The following is a 26659-nucleotide window of genomic DNA, read 5'->3' on the forward strand; positions in this document are numbered from 1 at the left end:
ACAACAAGTAGTTCTTATCAAACTAACTTGAGCAGAAAACGTTACAATTGTTGATGTCGGCGAATACGAAGACGTCGCCGGAAAAGCAAAACCAATGTCTTGACTTCAGCGACTTTCGTCGCAGGCAAAACAGAAATCAAAATAAGTTGGTTTAGATAAAATGATTTGAAAACAAATTTTCGAATTTCAAATCGAAATAATGTCACCAATGCTACTTAGTACATGTAGCATATAAACGCTTTTCTCATGGAATGCATAAAACAAATAAGCAACAAAAAAAAAGACACTTTAAATTGTGTATTTACATTCATCAGGAACTGGAAGACCCAAAACACCATTTCTGGTTAGAGAATATATATTTTCAGTTAAACATATTTTTCCTAGAATTGACTGATGTTAATTTTTATTACTAACTTTGAACATATGAGTTTAACTTTAGTCAAAGCTTTTCGTAAAATCAAAAAAATATAAACGCGTTGTCGGAGGCACATTTTGTTGGAAAGACAGAAACACTTCATGCTAAAAATATGCGCACGATCGGAGCTTCTGCAATATTAATAAACTTATAATTACATTTTTGTAACAGATAAATTACTCGTTATATTAAGCTTTCCTCTGTTTTCCTATACATTTTAGTAACAGTGTGGTGGAAAACAGGAACAGTTATCGTTGTTGCATTTTATTTAGAAAATAAGACATAATTTTTGAATGCCTCGCGATTGTTGTCTGCCGATTAAAATTACAGAATCTTTATGCAACATCTTTGTAGTGTTACTATTGATTCGTTGAAGCTATGTTTACCTGTGTTCTCGTGTATGATCTTTATTGTTGACATTTGAGGTAACCATAAAAGTCTTATCGATGTATTAATTGGTTCCTGACTAAGTTTTTCCCTTCAAGCACATTGGTTATCAGGTAAGACAATTTCAAAATAATTCCGTTTTTCTCTATCTATTGGAAGGCTTTTATTCATATTTTTGTTATTTATTAGAGAAATATATGTTAAATAATTAAATGAAATTAAAAGGTCTTATCTATTATTCAAGGCAATTAAACAACATGAGCAAAAACTATTATTATTATATGTTATTGAATACATTTCATATGATAACCATAGATAACAAATGAAATCAACTCATTGATTGATTTATATGTGCATTATTTTACAGGAAATTTGGTCGAAAAGTCCATTAATTTCATGAAAAGCAACTAATAATGACGTTGATTATTTTTCAACTCAATATTTTTATGTCACTTTTGTAGCTATGCAATAGGTTTACATGGCTCTTTTCAAAAGGTCACAGGTTTATGATCAGAATGTACAGAAAATTGATGACGAGGATGTTCGTAGATCCAAAAATAAAGTATCATCTATTTTTACCTCAGCTTTAACCGTGATGAAGATAAGTGGGGCTGTACTGTCAACTGATAAAAATAGAGGGAGCAAAGTTAAGTACATTTCGCATATTTTATTCTGTTGTATCATGCAGTTCATTCCGATATTCAATGCATTTCGTTTTATTGGAGCATTTATGTCGGCTACAGGTAAACTGAAATACCATATCGGGCTTTTCTCGTTTGTCTGGTTCTTTTTCCTCATCGAGTATATGGCTATTATGTTTCTGTATAGTTCTAAACAACTGATGACTTTCTTTGTAACATTTGACGAGTATGAGTGTGATTATGGAATTCATTTCAAAAGGACAAAATACAAACGTATCATAGATGTCATAACGATTGTTTTAATTGTTGAAGTCTTCATAACAAACATACTAATAGCTGCATCATTTTCCTTTGATTGGATAGACCGAAGTTCACTTTATGGAATGTTCATATGGCCTCTACAAAACTCTACAGGTTCAACACTTGTTTTGGCAAGTGTTATGTATGGAGTTTTGATGATTCATCCTATGGTTACTTGTATCTCTGTTTTTTTATTTTACTTTTTTGTTCTACAATGCATCAAAAAAGAATTCGAGCATATTTCAATTCGTTTGGTCCAGTTACGTAAACGACCAATGACTATTTCAACAGAGATGGAAGATATTCGTCAACAGCATCAAGTTATTGTTAACATTTTGTCTACGGTAAACCCTGTTTTACGTCACATTGCTGGAGGGTTTTATGCTATGGGTACGCCTGTTATATGTTTTATGATATATGGACTGTCGTCAGGTACCTTGTTATGGGAAGATGGTTTTAAGATGATTGGTACTATTGTTTTTAACCTTGTTGCCATGTTTGCAATAACATTTGAAGGGGCTTCTATCAACAGCATGGTAAGTACTACTTGAAATCACTTTTCACTATCCTTATACAAAGCTTATCTTCTAAGTTTTTATTGTAAATAGCTATGTCCTTTTTCATTATAAAATAACTATAACAAGTTATACGCAGATTTAAACCTCTCATAGCTAAACTTTTCGTGTTCATACGTGTCTACCCAAAATGAATGGTGATCGTCAGAAAAGGGAGCGCGATATGTAGATTAGGCTACATTTATATAGTTTATTTATTTATGCAGTTAAACATTTCTCAGCTTCTATTTCTATATATACAGTAAAATATTTCTTAGCTTCTAAGCATACATTACCAATGAGTATAAAATTAAGGAGATGTGGTATGATTTCCAATGAGACTATTATCGATCAGTATTCAAATGGCGTAGCATTTTTATGACAAAACAATTAACCAAAACAAAAACGGCAGAAATCAACCATCGACAACCACTGAATTACAGACTCCTGATTTGAGACAGGCAATAAAAGAATGAGGCGAGATTAAATATGTTTGCGAGCAGTCAATCTTTCCCTAACCTGGGACATTGATAACAACACAATATAAAAACAAACTGTAAAAATCAGTTGAAAATGGCTTAACTCAAAAAATTTGAACGAAGCACAAAAACAACAAACATAAATACAAAAGACATCAATCACATATCATAGAGTCCTACACAAAATTGAGAATGGAAATGAGGAATGTGTCAAAGAGACAACAACCCGACCAAAGAGCACAAAAAAGCCCAAGGCCACCAATGGGTATTCAACACAGCGAGAAAATTCCGCATGCGGAGGCGGGATTCAGCTAGCCCCTAAACGAAAATGTGTACTAGTTCAGTGAAAATGGACGTCACACTAAATTCCGAAACATATAAATCAACTAAAGTTAAAAAAAACATACAAGACTAACAAAGACAAGAGGCTCCTGACTTAGGATTGGCGCAAAAATGCGGCGGGGTTAAACATGTTTTGTGAGATCTCAACCATCCCCCTATACATCTAGCCAATGTAGAATAAGCAAACACATAGCAATACGCACAGTAAAACTCAGTTTAAACATGTTAAAAGAAGTCTGAGTCCGATGTCAAAATTGGTAACAGAAGAAACTATGCAAAATGACAATGATTCATACATGAACAAAAGACTACTAGCAGTTACTGACATGCCAGCTCCAGACCTCAATTAAACTGATTGAAAGATTATGTCTTCATCATATGAAAATCAAGCACAATCCCTCCCGTTAGGGGTTTAGTATCATACCATCATAAAATATATGAGAAGAACAAAACCCGTATCATTCCAACAACTAGTTTTAGAATAAATGTGTTTATTTCCAATGCAAAGACCCTATAAGGGAATCAATTAAGGGTTTGGTTAGCTTTTGGTGTGACTGACGACATGTTTGTGATTTGTATAGAATATTATCATAAAAGATTGGATGTGAAATACCTGAACGTATAAAATTTCTGCATGTTTTTTCCCCTATTTGGAACATATTGCCACTTTTTTCAATGAATTTGCTTTGACTTATTTCTTTGTTCAAGTTAACAGTGATCATTTGAGTTCATATTTTTACGATGTATGTTTCAAAATAGATACACTGACCTATTTATACCAGAAAAAAGAATTAAACAGTAAACAACATAATATGTTGTGTCTGTCTCTTTTAAAGCTTGTTATCTATCCCATATATTGTCCTTTATGAAATTTCTATGTCTTTATTTTTATCATAACTGTTGGTTTTAATTCCTATGGTTTTTTTTTTTTTTTTTTTTTTTCCTTTTATTTGCTGATAACTGTCATCTTCCATGTGTATTGGTATGACAAATCGGTTCTTTATTAAGTATATACAAAAGAAATTAACATGTTCATAGCCATAGACAAATTTGAAATAAACCAGAATGCTTTAGAATCCTGAATGATATTTCTGTTTTTTTTAATTATATATGTATATCTCTCCTTCCTCTTGAAAATTCAAAGGGTATTTTCCAACCCTAATTGGTCACCGCAAACATTTGACAGTTGTTATCCATTCGTTTGATGTGTTTGAGCTTTTGATTTTGCCATTTGATTAGGGACTTTCCTTTTTGAATTTTCCTATTCAGTTCGGTATGTTTGTGATTTTACTTTTTATTATGTAGTATAGTAACAAATTATATTTCAGGCTCACCAACCGCTTGAAGAACTACATAACTTCGATATGTCAGTACTACCGGACAAGACGGTTCATCAAGTAAGACACTTCAACCATTAATGAAAGTCTTGAGAAATGTTTATTTTACGATACACTTATTCTAATTTGAAAAAGTCAAAAATTGAAACGATCGATTTTAACCGAATTTTTGTTGGAAATCAGGTTATTGCTATCGATTGGTACGGCGGTTCGGACGGATGGTTCTAGGTGTTTCCATAAAATAACATATAAACCGTTCACCAATCCTTTTAAAATTGTAATATGTTGTTACTAATTACAAAAAGGAGGTCAAATTTGATATTGACAATTTTCACATTAGCTGTTCAGGAGTGTTGGTTCTTGGTTGATTGGAAATTTCTATTTTAAGTAGTTTCCGTGCAACAAGTTGAAGACAGTTCTACCAATGATAATTAAACTTTAATATGTTGTTACTGATAGCAAGTTCTATTGATTGACGATTTTCACTTTCACCGTTTAGAAATTATGCTCTTCCGTATTTCTTAAACAATGACACTAATAAAAGTAATACAAAAACGGGTTTTCTGTCATTTTGATAGCATCTTGTTAACAATTGAACCGTTGCATGGGTTGACATTGAATATAATTTGCATAACGATATTTTTAACTTCAATATTATAGAGATGATTTTAAGATTTTATAGAGACTACTTATTATAAATTTCATTTTCAAATGAAAGAATTTGCCGTTGTGTCTAAAATGTTTATCATAAAAATATAATTCTTATTAATTAGAAATAAGAAGTGCACAGTATTTATCACAGGTAATGGATATCGAATTGAGAAAATGTATGTCTAATAGACATTTCAGTAACTACATATTCACATGTTACCTTGACGAAATTGCACTGCATTGATATATTTGGGATATCAAAATAGCGACACATTCAAGCGTCAAGTCTGTGTATACCTTCACATAAGAAGAGATTCTAAACGTGATTTTAACAAGAGAGATAAATCGGACGTTTAAAGTATTACCCATTTTAATGCCAAAGTAAAGTCACCAGTGCCAAATTTAGCGAAAGAAATAAATCCATAGTGTTCTTCTTTACAGAATGAAAAAGTAAAAAAAATAATTTAAGTATTAAAAACTAATCAAAGATACAAGGCTTATAATTTGTCACGCCAAACGCGCGTTTCTTCTACATAAAACTCGTCAGTGGCGCTCGAATAAAAAGTTGGAAAGCCAAAATCAAATACGATGTTGAAAATAAAGTTGAGAATGGAAATGAGGAATGTGTCAAAGAGACAACAACCCGACCAAAGAGCACAAAACAGCCCGAGGCCATCAATGGGTCTTCAACACAGCGAGAAAATCCCGCACCCGGAAGCGGGTTTCAGCTGGCCCCTGTTGAAAAGCATTGCAAGTCAAAAGAGTTGTGTGAAATACGACTGAGGCCTTCTATGCTTGAGATTGAAAAACCTGAGTGGCATTCAGTGGCACTCAAAACAGCACAATGTAAAAATGTCATTTTTATTTAAAATGCAGTGCTGAAAGTAAATACTAAATAAAACCAATCATCTCATATTTGAGGTTTGTTTGTGAAATCAACTATTACAAGTCCATTCTAGCCTGCAATAGAGCTTAGAACAATAATTCTGCGGAAAAGATTACTTAAATAATCCAATCATTTTTATCCATGAAAATATTTTTGTGTAATTCATATTTTTAAAACATCTCCGGGCTATTTCCTGACTTTTGAAAACCTTTTCGAACCCACTACATAGTATGCGTCACATATTGAACTTTTTTTTTAGCTTTTTTTAAAAACATTTATTTTAGTATAACGTAACCAAATTGTAAAACTCTTAAATTAAAACAGTTTAAACTTCTGTCCACGGTTGAAGTATAAAAAGGTACAGTGTATCGCAAAATTGGGGTATCATTTGAACTTCGCCTTCGTCAGTGGTAGACGTTTACCAACAGCTATAAACTGTTTTCTCCCCTATTTGGAACATATTGCCTCTTTTTTCAATGAATTTGCTTTGACTTATTTCTTTGTTCAAGTTAACAGTGATCATTTGAGTTCATATTTTTACGATGTATGTTTCAAAATAGATACACTGACCTGTTTGTACCAGGAAAAAGAATTAAACAGTAAACAACATAATATGTTGTGTCTGTCTCTTTTAAAGCTTGTTATCTATCCCATATATTGTCCTTTATGAAATTTCTATGTCTTTATTTTTATCATAACTGTTGGTTTTGGTTCCTATGGTTTGTTTTTTTTTTTTTTTATTTTCTTTTATTTGCTGATAACTGTTATCTTCCATGTGTATTGGTATGACAAATGTTCACAATTGGCAAATATATTACTAGTATATACAAAATAAGGGTATAAACATTAAATATCAAAAAAGGAGAAAATTACTATGTTTGTAAATTGTTGCTTCTGGTGTTGTTTTGTATAGCTAAGATTTCAACTACATATATGCCTCATGCCTTTCGTGATATTAGATACAGAGTATCTTTATCAGGAGATTGACTTCAGCTTATGTGGTTCCTTTCATTTGTATTTTTAGACTCTTATCTAAAAAATTCGTAAGGGTTCCGCGGAACCAAGTGTCTCGCCTGTTTGTTAAAAATCCATAGTTTAAGAACGTTATTAAAATTTAAAAAAACTTAAACCACAGAGTGAATATTTGTGGACGCCGCCGCCGACGACTACGGAATGTAGGATCGTTATGTCTCGCTTTTGCGACAAAAGTCGCAGGCTCAATAAAAATGGGGAAAAAAATTATTAAACATTTTCCTCTAGATACTATCTTTTGATTGTAAGAAGCTTCTGTCCAAGTTAGGTAAAATCAAGGATGGTTTTTGAATCTAATAAATGTTTTAAAATCTTTAACTGCAGATTGTATGTAATACTAACTGGAAGAAAAACTAAGTCCATTTATAAGTAATATACGGAAAAACAGGAAATAATTTTTTACAAAACTTCTTTCTGGATACTAGCTTTTTATCATAAACAAGCTTCTGTCCAAGTTTGGTAAAATCCAGGATAGTGTAAGAAAGTTATTAAATTTTTTAAAACTTTAACCACAGAGTGAATGTAATGTTAACTGGCAGAAAAACTAAGTCCATTTATAAGTAAAATACGGATAAACAGGATTTTTTTTTACAAAATTTACTTCTGGATACTATCTTATGATCATAAACAAGCTTCTGTCCAAGTTTGGTAGAAGTGCAGGATATTTTAAGAAAGTTATTAAAATTTCAAAAACTTTAACCACAGAGTGAATATTTGTGGACGCCGCCGACGACGGACTGTAGGGTCGCTATGTCTCGCTTTTGCGACAAAAGTCACAGGCTCGACAAAAAGAGGCGAAGGATACCAAAGGGACAATCAAACTCAAAAGTTGAAAATAAACTGACGCCATGGCTAAAAAATACAAACAAAAACAAACAACAGAGCACAAAACACAATATAGAAAACCAAAGACTGAGCAACACGAACCTCATTAAAAACTAGGGGGGATCTCAGGTGCTCCGGATGGTTAAGCAGATCCTACTTAACATGTGGCACCTAAGGATAATATAAGATAATTGTAGTTTCAAAAGATAAATTTTCCATACAATTTTTATCGTGTCATATATTCATATATCCAATATTTTCTTTTATATTTCAGATTCTAATTTTCACAAACAGACTGACTGGTCCTCCAATTGGCGTCAGTGTTTACGGATTATTTGTAATAGACTACTCTACAGTGTTAATGGTAAGTAGGAGGGCACAAGGGCATGTGTACAACCTTCATCATCACACGAAAATTTACAGTGGGTAAAAAGACTTTTGTTATATAATAACCTTCATTTAACTGCTTGCACTACCGTCAGTATCACATATATTGAGCATATCTATACATTGACGTTGATATGCTATCAACGTTAATGACAGGCACAGCAATCTCAATTTGCCGTTTGTTGTTGAAGCACAAAGATTTGCAATGAGATAGGGATAACAATACTCTCAGATTCTTGCTAGGTTGTGATAATGTAGGCAGTGAGTCAGTTACTGTTGGAAATTTCACAAACACAAAATAAAACAGCCCTTAGATATCTATTGTTTGCATGCTGGACATTCTGATTTAGAATAATTCTTTTGATAGATATTTCAACATACATGATACTAAACCCCTAACGGGAGGGACTGTGCTTGATTTTTGTATGATGAAGACATGATCTTTCAATCAGTGTAATTGATGTCTGGAGCTGGCATGTCAGTAACTGCTAGTAGTCCTTTGTTAATTTATGTATCATTGTCATTTTGCTTAGTTTCTTCTGTTACCTATTCTGACATCGAACTCGAACTTCTTTTTAACTGAGTTTTACTGTGCGTATTGCTGTGATTTTGTTTATTCTACACTGGCTAAAGGTATAGGGGGAGGATTGAGATCTCACACAACATGTTTAACCCCGCCGCATTGTTTGCGCCTGTCCCAAGACAGGAGCCTCTGGCCTTTGTTAGTCTTGTATGGTTTTTAACTTTAGTTCTATTATATGTTTCGGAGTTTAGTGTGACGTCCATTTTCACTAGTACACAATTTTGTTTAGGTGCCAACTGAAGCCCGCCTCCGGGTGCGGGATTTTCTCGCTGTGTTGAAGACCCATTGGTGGCCTTGGGCTGTTTTCTGCTCGTTGGTTGGGTTGTTGTCTCTTTGACACATTCCCCATTTCCATTCTCAATTTTAATTGATATTTTGGCAGTTAAGGGCAGTTGAAAACAACATTGAACGACGAAGGTAATAATTTTCTTTTTGAAAAGATGAATAAATTATTTTGTGCTTGGCAAAAAAGAAATCTTACTATTTTTGGAAAAATTTTGATTATCAAAACACTAATTGTGCCCATTTTTACTTTTGTGGGATCTGCCTGCATAGTTCCAGAGAAATATTTAAAAGAAATAGAAAAAAGTTGTTTTAAATTTGTTTTGGATAATAAACCAGATAAAGTAAAAAGAAATTCAATTATTGGTCCCTATAAAAAGGGGGGATTGGATATGATAGATATAAGGAGTTATTTCACTGCTTTAAAAGCTATGTGGGTAAAAAGAGTAGTAAATTATTGTGAAGGAGGTTGGAAAATTATACCTCAGCACTATTTTTATAATTTTGGGTCAAACTGGTTAGTGTTTCAAACAAACAGTGGGAATAAGCCAGACGAAAGCATTGAACACATCCCAGATTTTTATAAAGATATCATTAAATGTTGGAAATTAACTGGTGGAGGTCTAACAAAAAACCAGAAACATTAACAGAGATAAGAAAACAAATATTATGGAATTTTATTAAATTTGAAAATAAATCTATATTTTTTAAAAATTGGATTAAAAGCGATCTTATTTATGTAAATGATATCATAGATGAAAAGGCTGTTTTTCTCAAGACATAATTTTAAATAAACTAAAAAATAAATCAAACTGGATAGCTGAAATTAATTTAGTAAAGAAATTAATACCAAAAGACTGGGCAGCAATTTTAAAATCGGAAAATTCTGTAAAAAGTATTGTTAATATAAAAAGAAACCAATTTATATTGGAAGGTTTACCTATAAAATTAGAATCACTATCAAATAAACTTTTATATAAGTCTCTGATAAATAAAAAATTTTAACCAGCTATCGGACCAAAAAAATGGCTGCGTATATTTGATATAGATGATGTGTTATATCAAAACAATTTATATAAATTTTTATTCAGATATTTAAAAGAAAATAAACTTAGAATTTTTAGATGGAAATTACTACAACATATTCTACCTACAAAGAAACTTTTATGCAGGTGGAAAATTGTAAACAATAGTTCTTGTAATTTTTGTACACAAGAAGAGGATTATGATCACTACTTTATACTGTGTCCGTATTTAAAACTTTTTTGGAATAAAATAAATGAAGTTTTAAAAAACAGTAAAATAACTTTTAAGATAAAACTAAGACACTTGGTATTTGGATATAAAACTTTTGACGAAGAATATTTTGACTTTAACTATTTTTTAACGATTGTTGGCTTTTCAATTTACAAAGCCTATTACATATCTGATCAAAAGACAAAAAATGTCAATGTTTTCTTAATTTTTCTCAATGAGTTCAATAGGAGAGTATGTTTGAAAATAAAAAAGTAATATTTTAGCAACTATTAGAAAACATATGAATAGTCATATTAAGTGATATTATTTAATATATATTTGATGTACAAATGTAATATGTATTTTACAACTAATCAATACCCTGAGTGATTAGTGGATTGTAACAGGGAACATCAGGAGAAGCTTGGACTCCTGAAGGATATTGTAACAAGCCAATATTTGAAATAAATATTTAATTATGTTGTTAAAAAAAAAATAATAATTTCCTTTTTCTAAGTAGAAGTACACACACGTCGTATGTGTACGGTGTTTCAATTTCAGAACTGATTTGAAGTTTAACGAGCTTACCAAATCATCAAAAAGAATAGAAAAAAATAAATAAATTCAATTTATTGGCAAGATTTATATTTTATTAATCAAGATGTTTTTCTTGTAACAAACACAATTATTAAACAATTCTTACATCTTATATGGGTAGCAAAAATATTCCACAAAAATACCATCAACATAGTTTGTTAATTACTTCTCCACAACGGTAACCACAGTCAGACAATGCGAATAAAACAATCTTGATTAACTAGTAATAAACTTGTTTTACTTGATAAACTACCTTGTAACAATTTTTAAACTACCTTTTGACACTTTCGGTCTCTTCTAATATTTTCTATAGTCTTCCTTATTTTGACTTCCTGCTATTTAACTGTATATATCGGGTTATGATACACAAGTACAAACATAGATACAGATTCAACACATACATTTAAAAAGGACACTGATCAGAGACACCGGACAACGTGAAAAATGAGATAGTAGTAGACTGTATGTAAAGGTGTACATATATTCAATGAATTAATTTCATCTTTCAGGTATTTGGGACAATTATAACATATGCAGTGATCGCAGTACAATTCACTTCAACTGGTTCACCAAGTGACAGCTGTTTATACAATAATACAAATGTGACTTTAATAACATAGAACAAATAGGAGCTCCCATTAACATAACATGCTTTTTACAGTGGTAAATTATTAACAGAGTAAACATCTATATCCGTATAATCTGTTTAAAAATAATGGCGGTAATCCAGACATTCTCGTTTGGTAGTTTTTCAACGCAACATTTTCTGTTGGTTAAAACATGAATATCACACTTTATAAATTTTGTGTATCCAACGAGCTTTTTTGGGGTTTATCTTTATCTGGAACGTTCAAATCCATCCATTTAAAAGCTGGGGAAGTATAAATATATGACGAGCTCCGTTTTGTTTTTGGACAAAAAGGACATGAAATAAATAGCCAAAACCACCAAAGGTTAACAGTGCCTGAAGGAGTAGGAATCTTAATTTATAATAAGTTATTGATGTATTAGCGGAAATATCTTGAAATGTATGTTATAAATATGGTAAGTGCGGAAGCACTGACTACTGGGATGATGATAACCTCGGTTATTAACAGTTCACCGGCAGTGGTATCGAACCAGTGCTAGAAATGAATTGGTAATACAATAAAAAATAAAAATATGTGAAATGATTGTCAATAAGACAACTGACCATCAGAGACCAAACGACGTAGAAGTTAGCAATTATAGGTAACTGCAAGGCTTTCAACAATGAGGAAAAACCCATATCGCATAGCAAGCTATAAAAGGACCCGACATGACAAAATGTAAAACAATTCAAACGAGTCAACATTACTGGTAAAGAACTGTTAGTTCAAAAGAGTATCATAGTCGAAACCAAAGGCTACCGGTGATTTGTTAGTCCAAGACAGTTGACCGTAGACATCACTATTCGTGGACTGTTAGTCTCAGAGAGTATCATAAATGACACAACTGGTGGGCTCACGTTGAACCCACAGCCTATTATGATCATAGTCGACACTACTTGTGGACTATCAGTCCCAGAGAAAATCATAGTCGACACTACTATTGTAAACTATAAGTCCCAGAGAGAATTAAAGTCGACAATACTACTCCTTCAGTGTTAGTCGACACCAGCACTTGTGGACTGTAATTCACAGAGAGTATCATACCCCCATATTCAAATGTCCATAGCTCATTTTTATCGCACTTTGACCTTATGTATCCTAATTAAATTTAATCTAAACACATGCTGCAAAGACCATTCATTTCACTTTAATATCATCTTGATATCTAAAACAGCAAAACCCTCTTTGAAACGAAATGATTAAGATAATATTTGCAGATAATTAATTCATTAGTCATACAGCAATAAATAAATATGAATAAAAAGATGTCCTTGTTTTAGCAAAAACTAATTTCCTGTTGTTATCTATCAATTAGACAATAATGTCTTTGCGAGGAAGGAACCTAGCCAAACTTCATTTGTCTATTCACGTGATTGTTCTAATTTGTCATAAAATCTGTTTCCATGTCTGAGTGTCAACATGACTTATATAATATCGCATTGTCATATAGATCAAGTTATGTAACGTTTAATGGAATCTTAATAAAAGACTGTTAACAAGAGCATTGGTAACCATAATATTTACTATCATGAGTGAAATGCTTCGCAACTGACACGCTTTTAAGTACAAATTTAAATCTAACTTCCAGTTCACAAATTTTACATTGATCTGCTGCTTCATTTTGATACAAGATACAACCATCACAAGCAAAACTAACCCAGAATGTTTTTCCAAGTGCTGTCCTTTGTTTTCATTCTCCCTAATGTTTTTCGCGCTTTTTATGTTTTCTTAGGTTTTTAATTGATGTTTGTTCTTATTTCATGCATATTCAGAGCGAGAACAAATTAAAACTAAATCAAATAGGTAAGGGGTGAGGGGCAGGAGTTTCGACTGCCTACTAGAAAATAAAGAGTTTTTTTGATAGACACAGAAAATTGTTTTTGCAACAGGACATCAACTGACTTCTTATAAAGCCTTCGCGTGAAGAGAGCTTGACATTACCCTTACACAATGTATCGGATTTAAACCCCCATTGCGACCGTATGTGGTGGTGAATTTATATATACCACAAAGCAAAATGGACGACTCGTGCCCCATTGTAGCAATGGTTTTACTGTCAGATTGAAGAAGTCTACGGATAATTGTACTTCTATACTCAAGTCAACCATTGGAGTCCAAAGATGTTTGCACATTACACGTCACTTCCATACACCTTATCGATATTTATTGTAATCCAGGTCTGAAATAACACAACTTTTTCATGACTTCATAAACCAGTTAAAGCTATCTGGGGCCCGGTTTTAACAATGTCTTGTGCAGAGAGACATGTTTAAATTATCTGTTGTGTTTTGTGAACTGTTGTTTGCCTATGTGTCTTTTTCTTCTTTTTTTTAGTCATGGCGTTGTTAGTTTATTTTCTACTTATGAGTGTTTTAATATTCCTTTGGTATCTTTCGCCTCTCTTTTTCAAACAAAGCATTTTATGATTTTAATGTGTGTTTCAAAAATGGAATCATAAACTATAAAAATTTCAAAATGCATATTTTCTAAACTTTTTCCTCCCTCAGCTCATTACTGATGACCTTTGTTTATGGAAGTTGTCTAAGTTTACGGATTAGGCTAAATAACGATAAGGTGTATTGCAAAAACCTATTAAGACTTGGCAAAAGTAACTGACGCATGCATTGGAAATGAAAGTTCCCCTATTTGACAGCTCCAACAAAAAATTGTGAACAAGTCGACAAAAGTCGATAAGTAGTATCTTTTACGTAAAATAACACAATGAATACACAAAACATCAGCATCAGCAACACAAGGTTCTTCCTTACATCGAAACAAAACCGATCTTACATTTTTTCTACAGCGGCCCGTTGTTGACAGTTTGGGGTTTAATACACCAGTATTGTTCCTTTAGTAAGCTCTCCAACCAAATACAGAACAAGCCAGGAATAATGCAATTCACTGTACGATGTAAAACACAAAACCTTAACAATCAGATAAGCAGGAGAAAGTTACAAAGATACGTTGAAAAGCAGTCACACAGACCCTCCTGTATCTGTTAAGAAGTACCAATATTAATATCAGACAGCAAGGGTTTCTGCTTGAGAGACGCATGTACACAATATAACTTTTCGATCGAATCTTGGTGTATCAGTGGTGCAAGAACAAGCACACTGGTGGATTTACTGGAAGATCGTATTGAGAAAGAAATACAAAGGCACAAGCATACTGTTATACACTTTTGGTTAGGAACGTGTCACTTGACCAATAAAGAGGGTATATACACAGAGCTAAGACACAAAGGTAATAGATTAATAGAGACAATAGAAAAAGAGTTTCAGAAAGCAAAATACATACCGTATAGCGGGTTATTTTCGCGGGGTGTTTATTTTCGCTTATTTTGGCGGGTCAGGGGAAATCGCAAAAAAATTAATTTCGCGTTTCTAATAGCTAAAGCGTTTTGTAAACTATATATTTTTCCCGTTCGACGGATCAATAACGGTTTATGTTAATTTAAACAACAAAAATGCCAAAAACCATTATTCACTGGCTTTCAGGTGTTCTTCTATATTCATAAGAATTTAACTTCATTTGAATTAAAACATCTTACATTCAGTAAAATATGTGTGAAATTACAATACGTTGTTAATAAGTTTCCATGGGAGATCACCTAAAACATTATTCTTTTGAATATAGAAGACTTTTCGAAAGAAAAATTGATTATCTTCCATGGAAACTTACACATATTTTACTGAAAATAAAATGTTTAAATTCAAATGATGTCTGGTTCTTATGAATATAGAAGACTTTTCGAAAGAAAAATTGTATGAAAGCTTAGTTAGGACATTTTTGTAGCAATTCAAAATTACTACCCATCACCTTTAGCATGACAATAACAATAAAATTTCTAAACAAACTGTTAGACTGATTTTTCATAATAACATTAAAGTGGAATAAAAGTCTTATAGGATTGTAAGTATGCTATATTTTATCACCTTGCAATTTCACGACTTGACTGTGGTTTTCTATAGCAGTTTGTTCAAATTTCTGACCAGTTGAACAGTTTGTTTTATAAAACAAATTGCAATTTGGTCAGAATTTTGAATAAGTTGCAATAGGTTGAAAGCAACACTAACAGTCGAGTCACAGTAAAAACTTTAACTGCAGACTGTACGTAATGTTAACTGGAATAAAACTAAGTTCATTTATAAGTAATATACGGAAAAACAGGAAATAAATTTTTACAAAATTTCCTTCTAGATACTAGCTTTTGATCATAAACAAGCTTATGTCCAAGTGTGGTACAAATCACGAATAGTTTAAGAAAGTTATTAAAAGTTGAAAAACTTTAACCACAGAGTGAATGTTATGTTTACTGGCACTGGCAGAAAAACTAAGTCCATATATGAGTAAAATACGGATAAACAGGATTTTTTTTTTTACAAAATTTTCCTCTGGATACTATCTTATGATTATAAACAAATCTAGGATAGTTAAAGAAAGTTATTGAAATTTGAAAAACTTTAACCACAGAGTGAATGTTATGTTAACTGGCAGAAAAACTAAGTCCATTTATGAGTAAAATACGGATAAACATGATTTGTTTTTACAAAACTTACTTCTGAATACTATCTTATGATCATAAACAAGCTTCTGTCCCAGTTTGGTTGAAATGCAGGATAGTTTAAGAAAGTTATTAAAATTTCAAAATCTTTAACCACAGAGTGCATAATTTTGGACGCCGCCGACGACGACGACTCCGACGGTATGTAGGATCGCTATGTCTTGCTTTTGCGACAAAAGTCGCAGGCTTGACAAAAACCGCCAAAATTTTTCGTATACTTTGTTGCCCCAAAAATCACTTTGACCTTATTTATCCTAATTAAATTTAATCTAAACACATGCTGCAAAGACCATTTATTTCATTTTAATATCATCTTGATATCTAAAACAGCAAAACCCTCTTTGAAACAAAATGATTAAGATAATATTTGCAGATAATTAATTCATTAGTCATACAGCAATAAATAAATATGAATAAAAAGATGTCCTTGTGTTAGCAAAAACTAATTTCCTGTTGTTATCTATCAATTAGACAATAATGTCTTTGCGAGGAAGGAACCCGTTTTGATAAATGCATAGCTTCATTTGTCTATTCACGTATTTGTTCTAATTTGTAACAAAATCTGTTTCCATGTCTGAGTGTCAATATGACTCATATAATATCGCATTGTCACATAGATCAAGTTATGTAACGTTTAATGGAATCTACACAAAAGACTGTTTACAAGAGCATTGGTAACCATAATATTTACTATCATGAGTGTAATGCTTTGCAAATGACAAGATTTTAAGTAAAAATTTAAATCTTATTTCCAGTTCACAAATTTTACATTGATTGATTTTGATACAAGATACTACCATCACAAGCAAAACTAACCCAGAATGTTTTTCCAAGTGCTGTCCTTTGTTTTCATTCTCCCTAAGGTTTTTCGCGCTTTTTATGTTTTCTTAGGTTTTTTATTGATGTTTGTTCTTGTTTCATGCATATTCAGAGCGAGAACAAATTAAAACTAAATCAAATAAGTAAGGGGTGAAGGGCAGGAGTTTCGACTGCCACTAGAAAATAAAGAGTTTGTTTGATAGGGAAAGAAAATTATTTTTGCTACAAGGTATCTACTGACTTCTTATAAAGCCTTCGCGTGAAGAGAGCTTGACATTGCCCTTACACAGTGTATCGGATTTAAACCCCCATTGCGACCGTATGTGGTGGTGAATTTATATATACCACAAAGACAAATGGACAACTCGTGCTCCTCTGTAGCAATGGTTTTACTGCGGGATGGGAGAAGTCTATGGATAATTGTACTTCTATACTCAAGCCAACCATTGGAATCCAAAGATGTTTGCACATTACACGTGACTTTCATACACCTTATCGATGCTTATTTTAATCCAGGTCTGAAATAACACAACTTTTTCATGACTTCACAAACCAGTTAAAGCTATCTGGGGCCCGGTTTAAAAAATGTCTTGTGCAGAGAGACATGTTTAAATTATCTGTTGTGTTTTTTTAACAAGTTTGCCTATGTGTCTTTTTCTTCTTTTTTTTAGCCATGACGTTGTTAGTTTATTTTCTACACAATATAACTTTTCGATCAAATCTTGGTGTATCAGTGGTGCAAGAACAAGCACACTGGTGGATTTACTGGAAGATCGTATTGAGAAAGAAATACAAAGGCACAAGCATATTGTTACTTGATCAATAAAGAGGGTATATACACAGAGCTAAGACACAAAGGTAATATGTCAATAGAGACAATAGAAAAAGAGTTTTTGGCTGGTCAGGGGAAATCGTGAAAATAAATTCCGCGAAAATTTATGAATACGTTCGATACTTTCTGATAGCTAAAGCGTTTTGTAAACTATCTATTTTTCCCCTTCGACGGATCAATAACGGTTGTTAATTTAAACAACAAAAAATGCCAAAAACCATTATTCACTAGCTTTCAGGTGTTAATTAGTTTATTGGTTACATAATAAAATAAATAATGATACAAGAGTGTAAGGTACGCTGTCATGTATTTTATTCTTATTAATTAGTGTCCAGTTAAATAAAAGTTACAAGTCGCTCATGATAATTTTGTAATCTAATTAGTACATCAAAGGTCCGGTCAATTTCGTAACTAATCAACCGTAACATTTACAAGAAGTTTGTACACCTGTGACTAATAACTATGTACCGGTATTATATCGATTAACTGTTTCAAAACATAATCAATAAATCAATAAATAAAACGTCATGGGGGTAACACAATAATTTAACCATAACAATAGACCCTTGTTTGTAGAATTTTACAACTTTTTAACCTCAACCATTTCAGTATCCGCCAAAATATTTGATTTGGATAAAAAAAATACGCCAAAATAAAAAGCAAAATTTTTCGTATACTTTGTTGCCCCAAAATCGCGAAATTTTTCACCCGCGAAAATAACCCGCTATACGGTTGTAAACAAATACTCATCAGCTGAAATAAAATTTATTGACCGCCCTGTCCTATCAATCTCCACATGGAATAAGAGAAAAGACAACAAACATCCAGAAAATTTCAAAACACTGGTCTGTCTTCTTACAAAACAAATAAATCACTGCTCTAAACAAAAACATTTGGAAACTCAATTCAGGTCAGCGGTTACTTTGAAAAAAGGGAACGGAAGATATTGGATATGGAGAAATGTGAACCTAACCATAACAAGGACGGTGTCCACCCTGATCCAAAACTAAGTTTAGCGATTACAAAACTTATACTCCTGTATACATACAAAGAGTGTTATCAAGTCGTAAATGAACAAAACATAAGGTATTATATATCGAAGTATAAGAGATTAATTTGCTTCTCTAAAAGCGTAAACGGGTTTATTCTATCACTGTTACAGAACAGACAGCTAGCCAATCAATCAATAAGAAAACATAAATAACCAGGAGAGAAATACCAGTGAGAGGTTTAGCTAGCTATCAAACCTGGTTCAATCCCCCATTTTCTACATAAGAAAATTCCCATACCAAGTGAGGAATATGACAGTTGTTTTTCATTCGTTTGGTGTTTTAGGCTTTTGATTTTGCCATTTAATAAGGGACTTTCCGTTTTGAATTTTCCTTGGAGTTCGGTATTTTTGTTACTTTACTTTTTGCCATACACTGAACACGCTAATTGAACCTCACATAGAAGTTGGGAATAGCTGGAGAAACATCTACATGCAGAACACCTTCGGCCAAAGCCAAAGCAGGTAAGTAGTAGCACTTAGGTGGGTTAATCCTATTACTTTACTACAATACAACAAAAGTTTGTACTACAGCCTAAAAGTATTTCCTGTTGGGTAGATTTTTATTGGATCCTTGTACAGTACGAATGCGTATATCCGAATAAATATATAATACAAACATATAAATAATGATATATACCGTATATGATAACCATCATGTCTACCACCAGCAGAAGTAAACGTCTAACAAGCAATCGGAAAACAGTTCAGTAAATGACAATAAATGCAAAATAAGAAAGAGATAGAGAATGTGAAGGATCCTGCAGAAGGAAAGTGAAACAATTTATGTGCTGGGTGTTGTAGAGAGGAGCCACCCTAAACTGTAACTGAAAGAGATTACCTGATTTGCATGTGATCTGTGCAATAAGTAGTGGCACTGCGTATCCGCAGGATAAACAGCAGAGGACATAGAAAAAATGACAAGTACAGGTGTTTCTTTATGATAAATTAACTGTTTACAAAACTTTGTATTTTTGGAATACTCTACTCAGGAATAGATTAGGTGTATCTGGCAAAACTTCTAAGAATGTTTGGTCCTCAATGCTCTTCATCTTCCTACTTTATTTGGCCTTTTTAACTATTTTTTATTCGAGCGTCACTGATGAGTCTTTTGTAAACGAAATGCGCGTCTGGCGCAAATACAAAATTTCAATCCTGGTATTTATGATGAGTTTATTGGTGTGCACTTTTTGTAACAAAAAGCAACCGCACTTACGGCAAACAGTTGAGGACCATCAAGAAAGGAGTGATATCAAACCAGTTCCGAAAATAGATAAATTATTAGAGATTACAAAAACAATAGGACAAGGATATATGCAAAGTAATAATCAAAAGCAGAAAACAGAAGGAAAATTGCCAAAGTCATAGCGAGAGAAGAAAGTCCAGAAAAAACAACATAGAATAGTCAAACATAGTTACAAACAGTACAGCAATCAGCAAAGTGTAGTCAAAGCGCTTGGAGATCAAATAGAAGAGGCATATATAGTCAACTAAAACGCGGAGTAGCTATCCACCTGATTGGCAAGAGAAAAAGAGACAGTATCATTACGTCGTTGCCGCTCAACACATCAGTATGAGGTGAAAAGTCTGTAGGACACAATCAAAGATCAATATACCAGGGAACAAACACTTGTTGCTTACATAATATACCTGTCCATATATCAGTGGAAAATCATTCACTGGATATGTCACACATCTTCAAAACCAAAGAAGTGAAGAACCAAATAGAGAGACACAGGGAAATCTATGCCAGTAGTTAAAGTTATCTTTGTTGACCACGAGGAGGTGAACAAAGATATCGATTCCAAAGGGTACTGTCCCCACGGTACAAAATTCATTCAAAATTTCAAACAGAACAACCGGTTAAAGTTGTGGGGTGTTATAACTGCAACAAATTTGGACACAAGTTAGAGCTGCATAAATTAAGCAACCTGTTCAAACTGCGGAAAGAAAATTGCAAGACAAGAGATGGCAAAACATCCCGTGATGCGTAAACCTTGGTAACAAACAAACAGCAACATCAACAAAGTGTCAAACATATTTGGAAATATTTAACAAGAAGTGACTCTACAGCATTCTGAATACACAGAATAAAGCTCCTCTTCGGGGACTATTTGCATCAATACTCACAAAACAAACTTCACAGCCACTGAATGCAAAGACTTTGAAGACATAAACTATGAAAGTGAAGCGGCTACAACACTCACGGATAACAACGTTATAGTCGATCTGCTAGTACATACATTCCATCAGAAGAAACAAAACAACTTGAAGAAGTAACAATCAAAGTTCAAAAGGTACAACAAGACAACAAGTATGCATTGGTTTTGATGGGAGACCTTAAGGCTAAAAGTCTAGCAAAACCAGGCATGATGCGTGTAAATGATGGCCAACCTACAAAACGGAATACAAAAAGTATTATTGACCCAGTACTTATAACACCCAGCAAACAAAATAAAGTCCTTAACTGTTCAACATTAATCTATGCATATTAGCAGAAATTAACGTGTGCAAAGCGGAACACGACGACAAACCAAAAGATAAGTATGACAAATAAACAAAGTAGACTGGAATAAATGGAAAGAACAGGATGATAAGAATTTGGACGAATGGCTACCTTACAATCCAAGCAGTGACAATGTGGACAAAATATATCAATCCCTTAAAGAAGCTAATGACAAAACAATGCAGAACGTCGTTATTTGCCAGAGAGAGATGAAAGTTAAAAAATCAACTAAACCTCCGTGGTGAAATTACGGTGAACGCTTAGTAGACCAGATCAACGCATCCAGGAATTCAAAATAAGTATGGACTACTTATAAGAAATTGACAAAAAAGAAAGTGTGCAACACCATTCTACCAATAATCCTTTAATAGAATAAGACGAATCACCAGCCTTTCTGAATCAAGAAAAATATAAAATACTGCAGAAAAACGTTTTTTGGAGGAAAACATCTGAAGACCGATGAATTTTATGAAGAGTTTAAAAACAAATTCTAGAGGAATACAAAATAATATGAGAAATAGAGAACAGACTGGGATAAAGTTACACATAAATTGGATAATGAGGTTACGACAAACGAATTAGAATCAGCGATATGCCTGATAGAAATAGGGAAATCACCTGTAGCTGACAGCCACTTTCAAGAACTGTTTAGGTTTGCCGGAGAACCCTTATAGAAGCCATATGAACTATGACGAACCTTAAAATAAACATGGCAGGTATTCCCTATTAGCATACCACTTAATAAGTCTAACCAGTGTAATGTGTAAAATTACTGAATGAATTGTTCAAAACATGCTTTCAGCGTTCATAGAAGGAATAAAAATAAAAATTCAGAAACAAACACTCAATTTCAAACTGCTGGTTGTATTAAATCCCCCTTGCATGCCTTATCTATTTAGAAAAGGCATATACTAGTATTTCAATCTGGCGAAAGGGACTATTAGAGGAAAAATATGGGCCTGGATTAAAGATTTCTTAGATAACAGAATGGCAAGGTGCTTCTTTGAAAACTAAGTAAGCGAAGAATTTGAATCAAGGATAGAGCTGCTATACAAGGATCAGTCCTCGTTCCCACATTATACATCTTTATCAACGACCTACTGGGGGATATCCTGGGGGACTTCTCTAAATTTGCCGACGACGGAACACTCTGGCAAACTGCTTAACCAGATCAGATAGCAGAACTTCCGGATAGAATAAAGGTTGTCATCACGTAGGCAGTGAAATGTACACAAAAATGGAGAGTAAACATCAACCTGGACAATACCGAAACATGTTTCTTTTCAGAATAGAAAATTGACGAATAGGACAAACGCATTTTGATTCAGGTAAAAGAAATCAAATATAGCTCGACACCAAAACTCCTGGGAATCCTTATGGACGCGAAAATAACTTCTAAACAAGCACATTGGTGTCATTGAAAAATGAGTAAACAGGTATTTAACAATAAGGAGAGAAGTGAGATAGGTTAGTAAAGTTAGTTAAAGCTACTACAATTATACTACAGTCTAGTAAAGTCAGTCATGGAATACTGTATCCCAGCATGGCAAATAGCAGAACCGAAGGAACTGCAAACATTTGACAATAGTGCAAAGAATAGCATTGATTCTTTGCATAGATATTACAACATTTGACAGACAAGCATTAGGAGTTGAAGTAAGAGTAATGCCGATCGACCTAAGGTTTGAACAAATAGAACAAAGAACCGATCAAACAACAACTTGCGAGGTATGAAGAGCAGGACAAATACCCCAACCCAATGGGTAAAGACTAAAGCCAAGCAGCAGACATGGCAACACAGGCAGGGATTAACATTAACCTCATTGAACCTGTAGGGAATTGACATGCAGACTGGGCGAAACTCAAATAACCCAAACAAGACCATTATACTGGAGTCGATTAGGCAACTGAAAATCAAGGACATGTCAGTATAACCGATAATGACGAGGCTGACATCCTTGCTAAGACCGCGACAAAGGAAACAAAAGAACTACCACCGGAGGACACTACATGACGTCAAACAAGCATCTTATAAGAGTACAGCAAGAAAATGGCAGAGAAGATGGGAAATATCTGAGAGAGGCAGGGACTTATACGAAAAATACCGACTACAAACATTCTGTATGATTTCTTAACTAAAAAACAATTCAGCACATTCGCCCAACTCAGCAATAGCTACACAGAACTAAACTACTACAAGAAACGAGTTACCAAACCAACGCCATAGAGTCATGCAACTGTGGAGCACCCGAAACACCTCACTACTTTCTCCTGGAGTGTCCTTGTTATGAGAACGAACGAGAAAATATGTTTTATCAAATATTCACAGTGGCTAAACCGATAAACTAGAAAAAAAGACAATTCTTTTGACAAAGTCGGGAAAATCAACAGTAAAACAATGCCGGTGACGATATTGATCAAAAGTTATTTCTAAACAATAATCGTACATTTTAAAGAAATTATGTGTTAAACTGTGTTATTAGAAACATGCATGCAAAGACACGATGTTTTATATTTATTATTTACAGAGATAATTGCATTAGAAGCTTGTGAAACTGGAATTCAAAAAATGTTAATCTTTGCTGCATATTGATAAAAAAAATTGGAAAAAAATCATGAACATACCAAATCTAAAGATCTTTCAGGTCAAAATTTTTCTGAGTGTTCCACATAGTCCTTAGCAGGTTATCATTTCCCAAAATATACGTATTTTAACGTCTTGAGTATTCGAATACACAGGTCTGTTCTTGCCACGTGAACTTTCCATATAAAAAATATTGTCTTTCCGTGAATATAACAATTTAAAAGTCATGTATGTGCGTGTTAAAAAATTAAAGATAAATATTTTTATATAAAGTAGGTTATCCGTTAAAATATTTTTACTATGTTTTAAACAATTCTAAGAAAAGGTTGTCTCAATTTATGTACATGTATTTGTGGTCTTCTCGGTCTGTTCAAATGTCCGTTTGAATTTGCTTTAAGTAACTTAATTTCAAAAGTGTTAATCTTTACTGCATATAAATCGATTCCATTGGATTTTCCCCCTGAACTTCTTTGATCTAGCTGCATACCTATATGTATCTGTATCCGTATCTTTTCTTCACCTCCTTTTGTTCGAGATCAATGATTGCTCACTAAAAGTATAGGTAAAACATTTTCCATCCACCACAATGTTAAAAGATAGTCCATCACCATATATACATGTGTATACATCATGTACATTCTTAAAAACACATTGTCTATAAGCAGCATATAAAATGTCTGTTTCTGGCAGTTATCTTATCGTTCAGTTTAGAATTCATACATGTGTGGTATATATATATACCGTAAAATACTTTCTCAGATCAGACAGCATCTTATATCTTGCTCTATGAATGTTATACACATATTTGCGACACTGAAATTCTAATGAAGATAACATATTGAAACTAATTTTTCTGTTGCTATGTCCAACATTTTCCCTAAGGAGATTTGGGCAGTCCAGTATAATTTTGATTTTATCATCATCAGAAAAGTAGGTAATGTTTCTACTAGTTAGATTATAGTATTCATTTATAAGATCTGCCATGGAGACTTTCTCTAGTTGTCTCTAATAGTGTACACTACAATAGAAAATGCTGTAAATCTTCAAAGTTCCAGTTACTAGTTTTAATTTGTTAGAATACGATTTATGTCTTGTACAGATGATATTTGGATATAAATCAAACGGTGTTGTTTTCCAGGATTGTATTCTCCAACATTTAAATACTTTATATTTCTATATAGCTTGGAGATATCTGTAAAGTAACTCTTCTAATATTTATTCAAATTATTATAGATTAGATTTTCCACTGAATTTTGGAATATGGAGTGTCTAATAGAAGATATATTTCTGAAAGATCATATTTTCAAATAATTTTCTTCACTTCTATGAACTAACTGTGATTATTCTGGTCTTCAACAGCTAATTGTATTCTAACTATTTGTTTTTCAGTTGATTCCTCTGGAAGTAAACATATACTATAGAAGTAGCTTAAAATTTTAATATGTATTTGTCCTTCTATTGCTATCATTTCAGAGATAATGTATGGTACAACATCAGGAACATTTTGCGTTAGGGACAATATTTGTTTCAGTAATATTTTGAAGGATAGTTCCAATTTTCAATATTTAGTTTGGTTGGTATCAGTATCTCCAATCCATAAAGTAATGTTGGTACGACATATGTTTTCATATGAATGCAAGTGCCGGGATATAAACTATCGTTTCTGTGAAATCCTATATGCTGTTTTCCTTGCTTTTTTTATGTTTTCGTTGCTGGTATTATCTACAGTTTCCTTATTGGATCCGAAACATGAATTTATCAACCATATTAACCATACTAGAAGACGAGAAAAATAGAGACAATGAAAGCCCAGATTACATACAGTGGGAAATTATATCAACAGAAATGGCATATTTGATACTGCAGTTCCTAAATTCAAATCGTAACCAGCCCATTCCCTTTAAAAAGCGCACAGAGATAACACGTTAAGCATAAAGCACAAAACCTGCACATTCCAAACAATTTGTGCCAATAGACCTTAAGATGGAGGATTGAGGATAAAGTACACTTGAGACCAAAAGTTTGGAAAGACATTTATGGGTATCAAAACGATATTTGTCTAAAAACACAGAAAACCAAAAATAGCTTTAGGTCAAATTTGCTTCATTTATAAGGTTCTAAATTCCTCAGGCAATAATTAAAGCCAGAAAAGCACTTCTGCGCACTAACTTCGTAAAGTTTTATTTTCATTAGCGTGATGCAGTTTCAGGCTTAATTTTAGTACAACTTCTTTATTCATAAAATGAATATTTACAATAAGAATAAATTTTAAAATCATCACCACTTATTACTAGGCATGATACCTCATATGTCATATGGTATTTTGACCCCTGGTGTCGATTTTCAGACATGGAATATTAACTCGCTTAAGGAAAGTTAACATCCCTTATATGTTAAATTTAACCTGGGACTTAAAGTTCACTAGCATTGATAACAGTGATACTATTACCATAGAAATGTAAACATATGATATAAAACTAACTTGGGGACAAATGGTTACCTTTGGTCATATATGGTCATACTTCTAAGTTTGTGCACTTTGCAACGTGCTGGATTGTATCAGGTTTAATGAACCCTAGTTTAAAAGTTATTTCAGTTTGAAATCTCCAAGTCTAACAGTGAACTTAAAAAGCCAAATGTGGCAGTCATACTTAAATATGAATCCATTTTGTTTTATCTTCCTTAGATATGGCATACACTACAGTAACGAATTATTTCCTCACCAGGCAATAAATATGACTTG

The 26659-nt window shown here is 32.9% G+C and overlaps 1 protein-coding gene across 1 annotated transcript; it reads left to right on the forward strand.

Moving 5' to 3' along the window:
• Nucleotides 1-1270: 1270 nt before the first annotated feature.
• Nucleotides 1271-12261, forward strand: LOC127737758 (uncharacterized). Its single transcript, XM_052248660.1, has 4 exons — nucleotides 1271-2279; nucleotides 4447-4515; nucleotides 8124-8213; nucleotides 11444-12261. The coding sequence occupies exons 1-4, from the start codon at nucleotides 1281-1283 to the stop codon at nucleotides 11552-11554; spliced, it is 1269 nt and encodes a 422-aa protein (XP_052104620.1). The 5' UTR covers nucleotides 1271-1280; the 3' UTR covers nucleotides 11555-12261.
• Nucleotides 12262-26659: the final 14398 nt, after the last annotated feature.

The sequence above is a fragment of the Mytilus californianus genome, unplaced genomic scaffold, assembly GCF_021869535.1.
Source record: "Mytilus californianus isolate M0D057914Y unplaced genomic scaffold, xbMytCali1.0.p SCAF_4, whole genome shotgun sequence".
Classification (NCBI taxonomy): domain Eukaryota; kingdom Metazoa; phylum Mollusca; class Bivalvia; order Mytilida; family Mytilidae; genus Mytilus; species Mytilus californianus.

Excerpts from the sequence above, each read along its gene's own strand:
- LOC127737758 (XM_052248660.1), top strand. The coding sequence starts at position 1,281 with ATGGCTCTTTTCAAAAGGTCACAGGTTTATGATCAGAATGTACAGAAA. Across the intron at positions 2,280-4,446 it reads GGGCTTCTATCAACAGCATG|GCTCACCAACCGCTTGAAGA; the intron begins GTAAGTACTACT and ends ATTATATTTCAG. Across the intron at positions 4,516-8,123 it reads CGGACAAGACGGTTCATCAA|ATTCTAATTTTCACAAACAG; the intron begins GTAAGACACTTC and ends TTTATATTTCAG.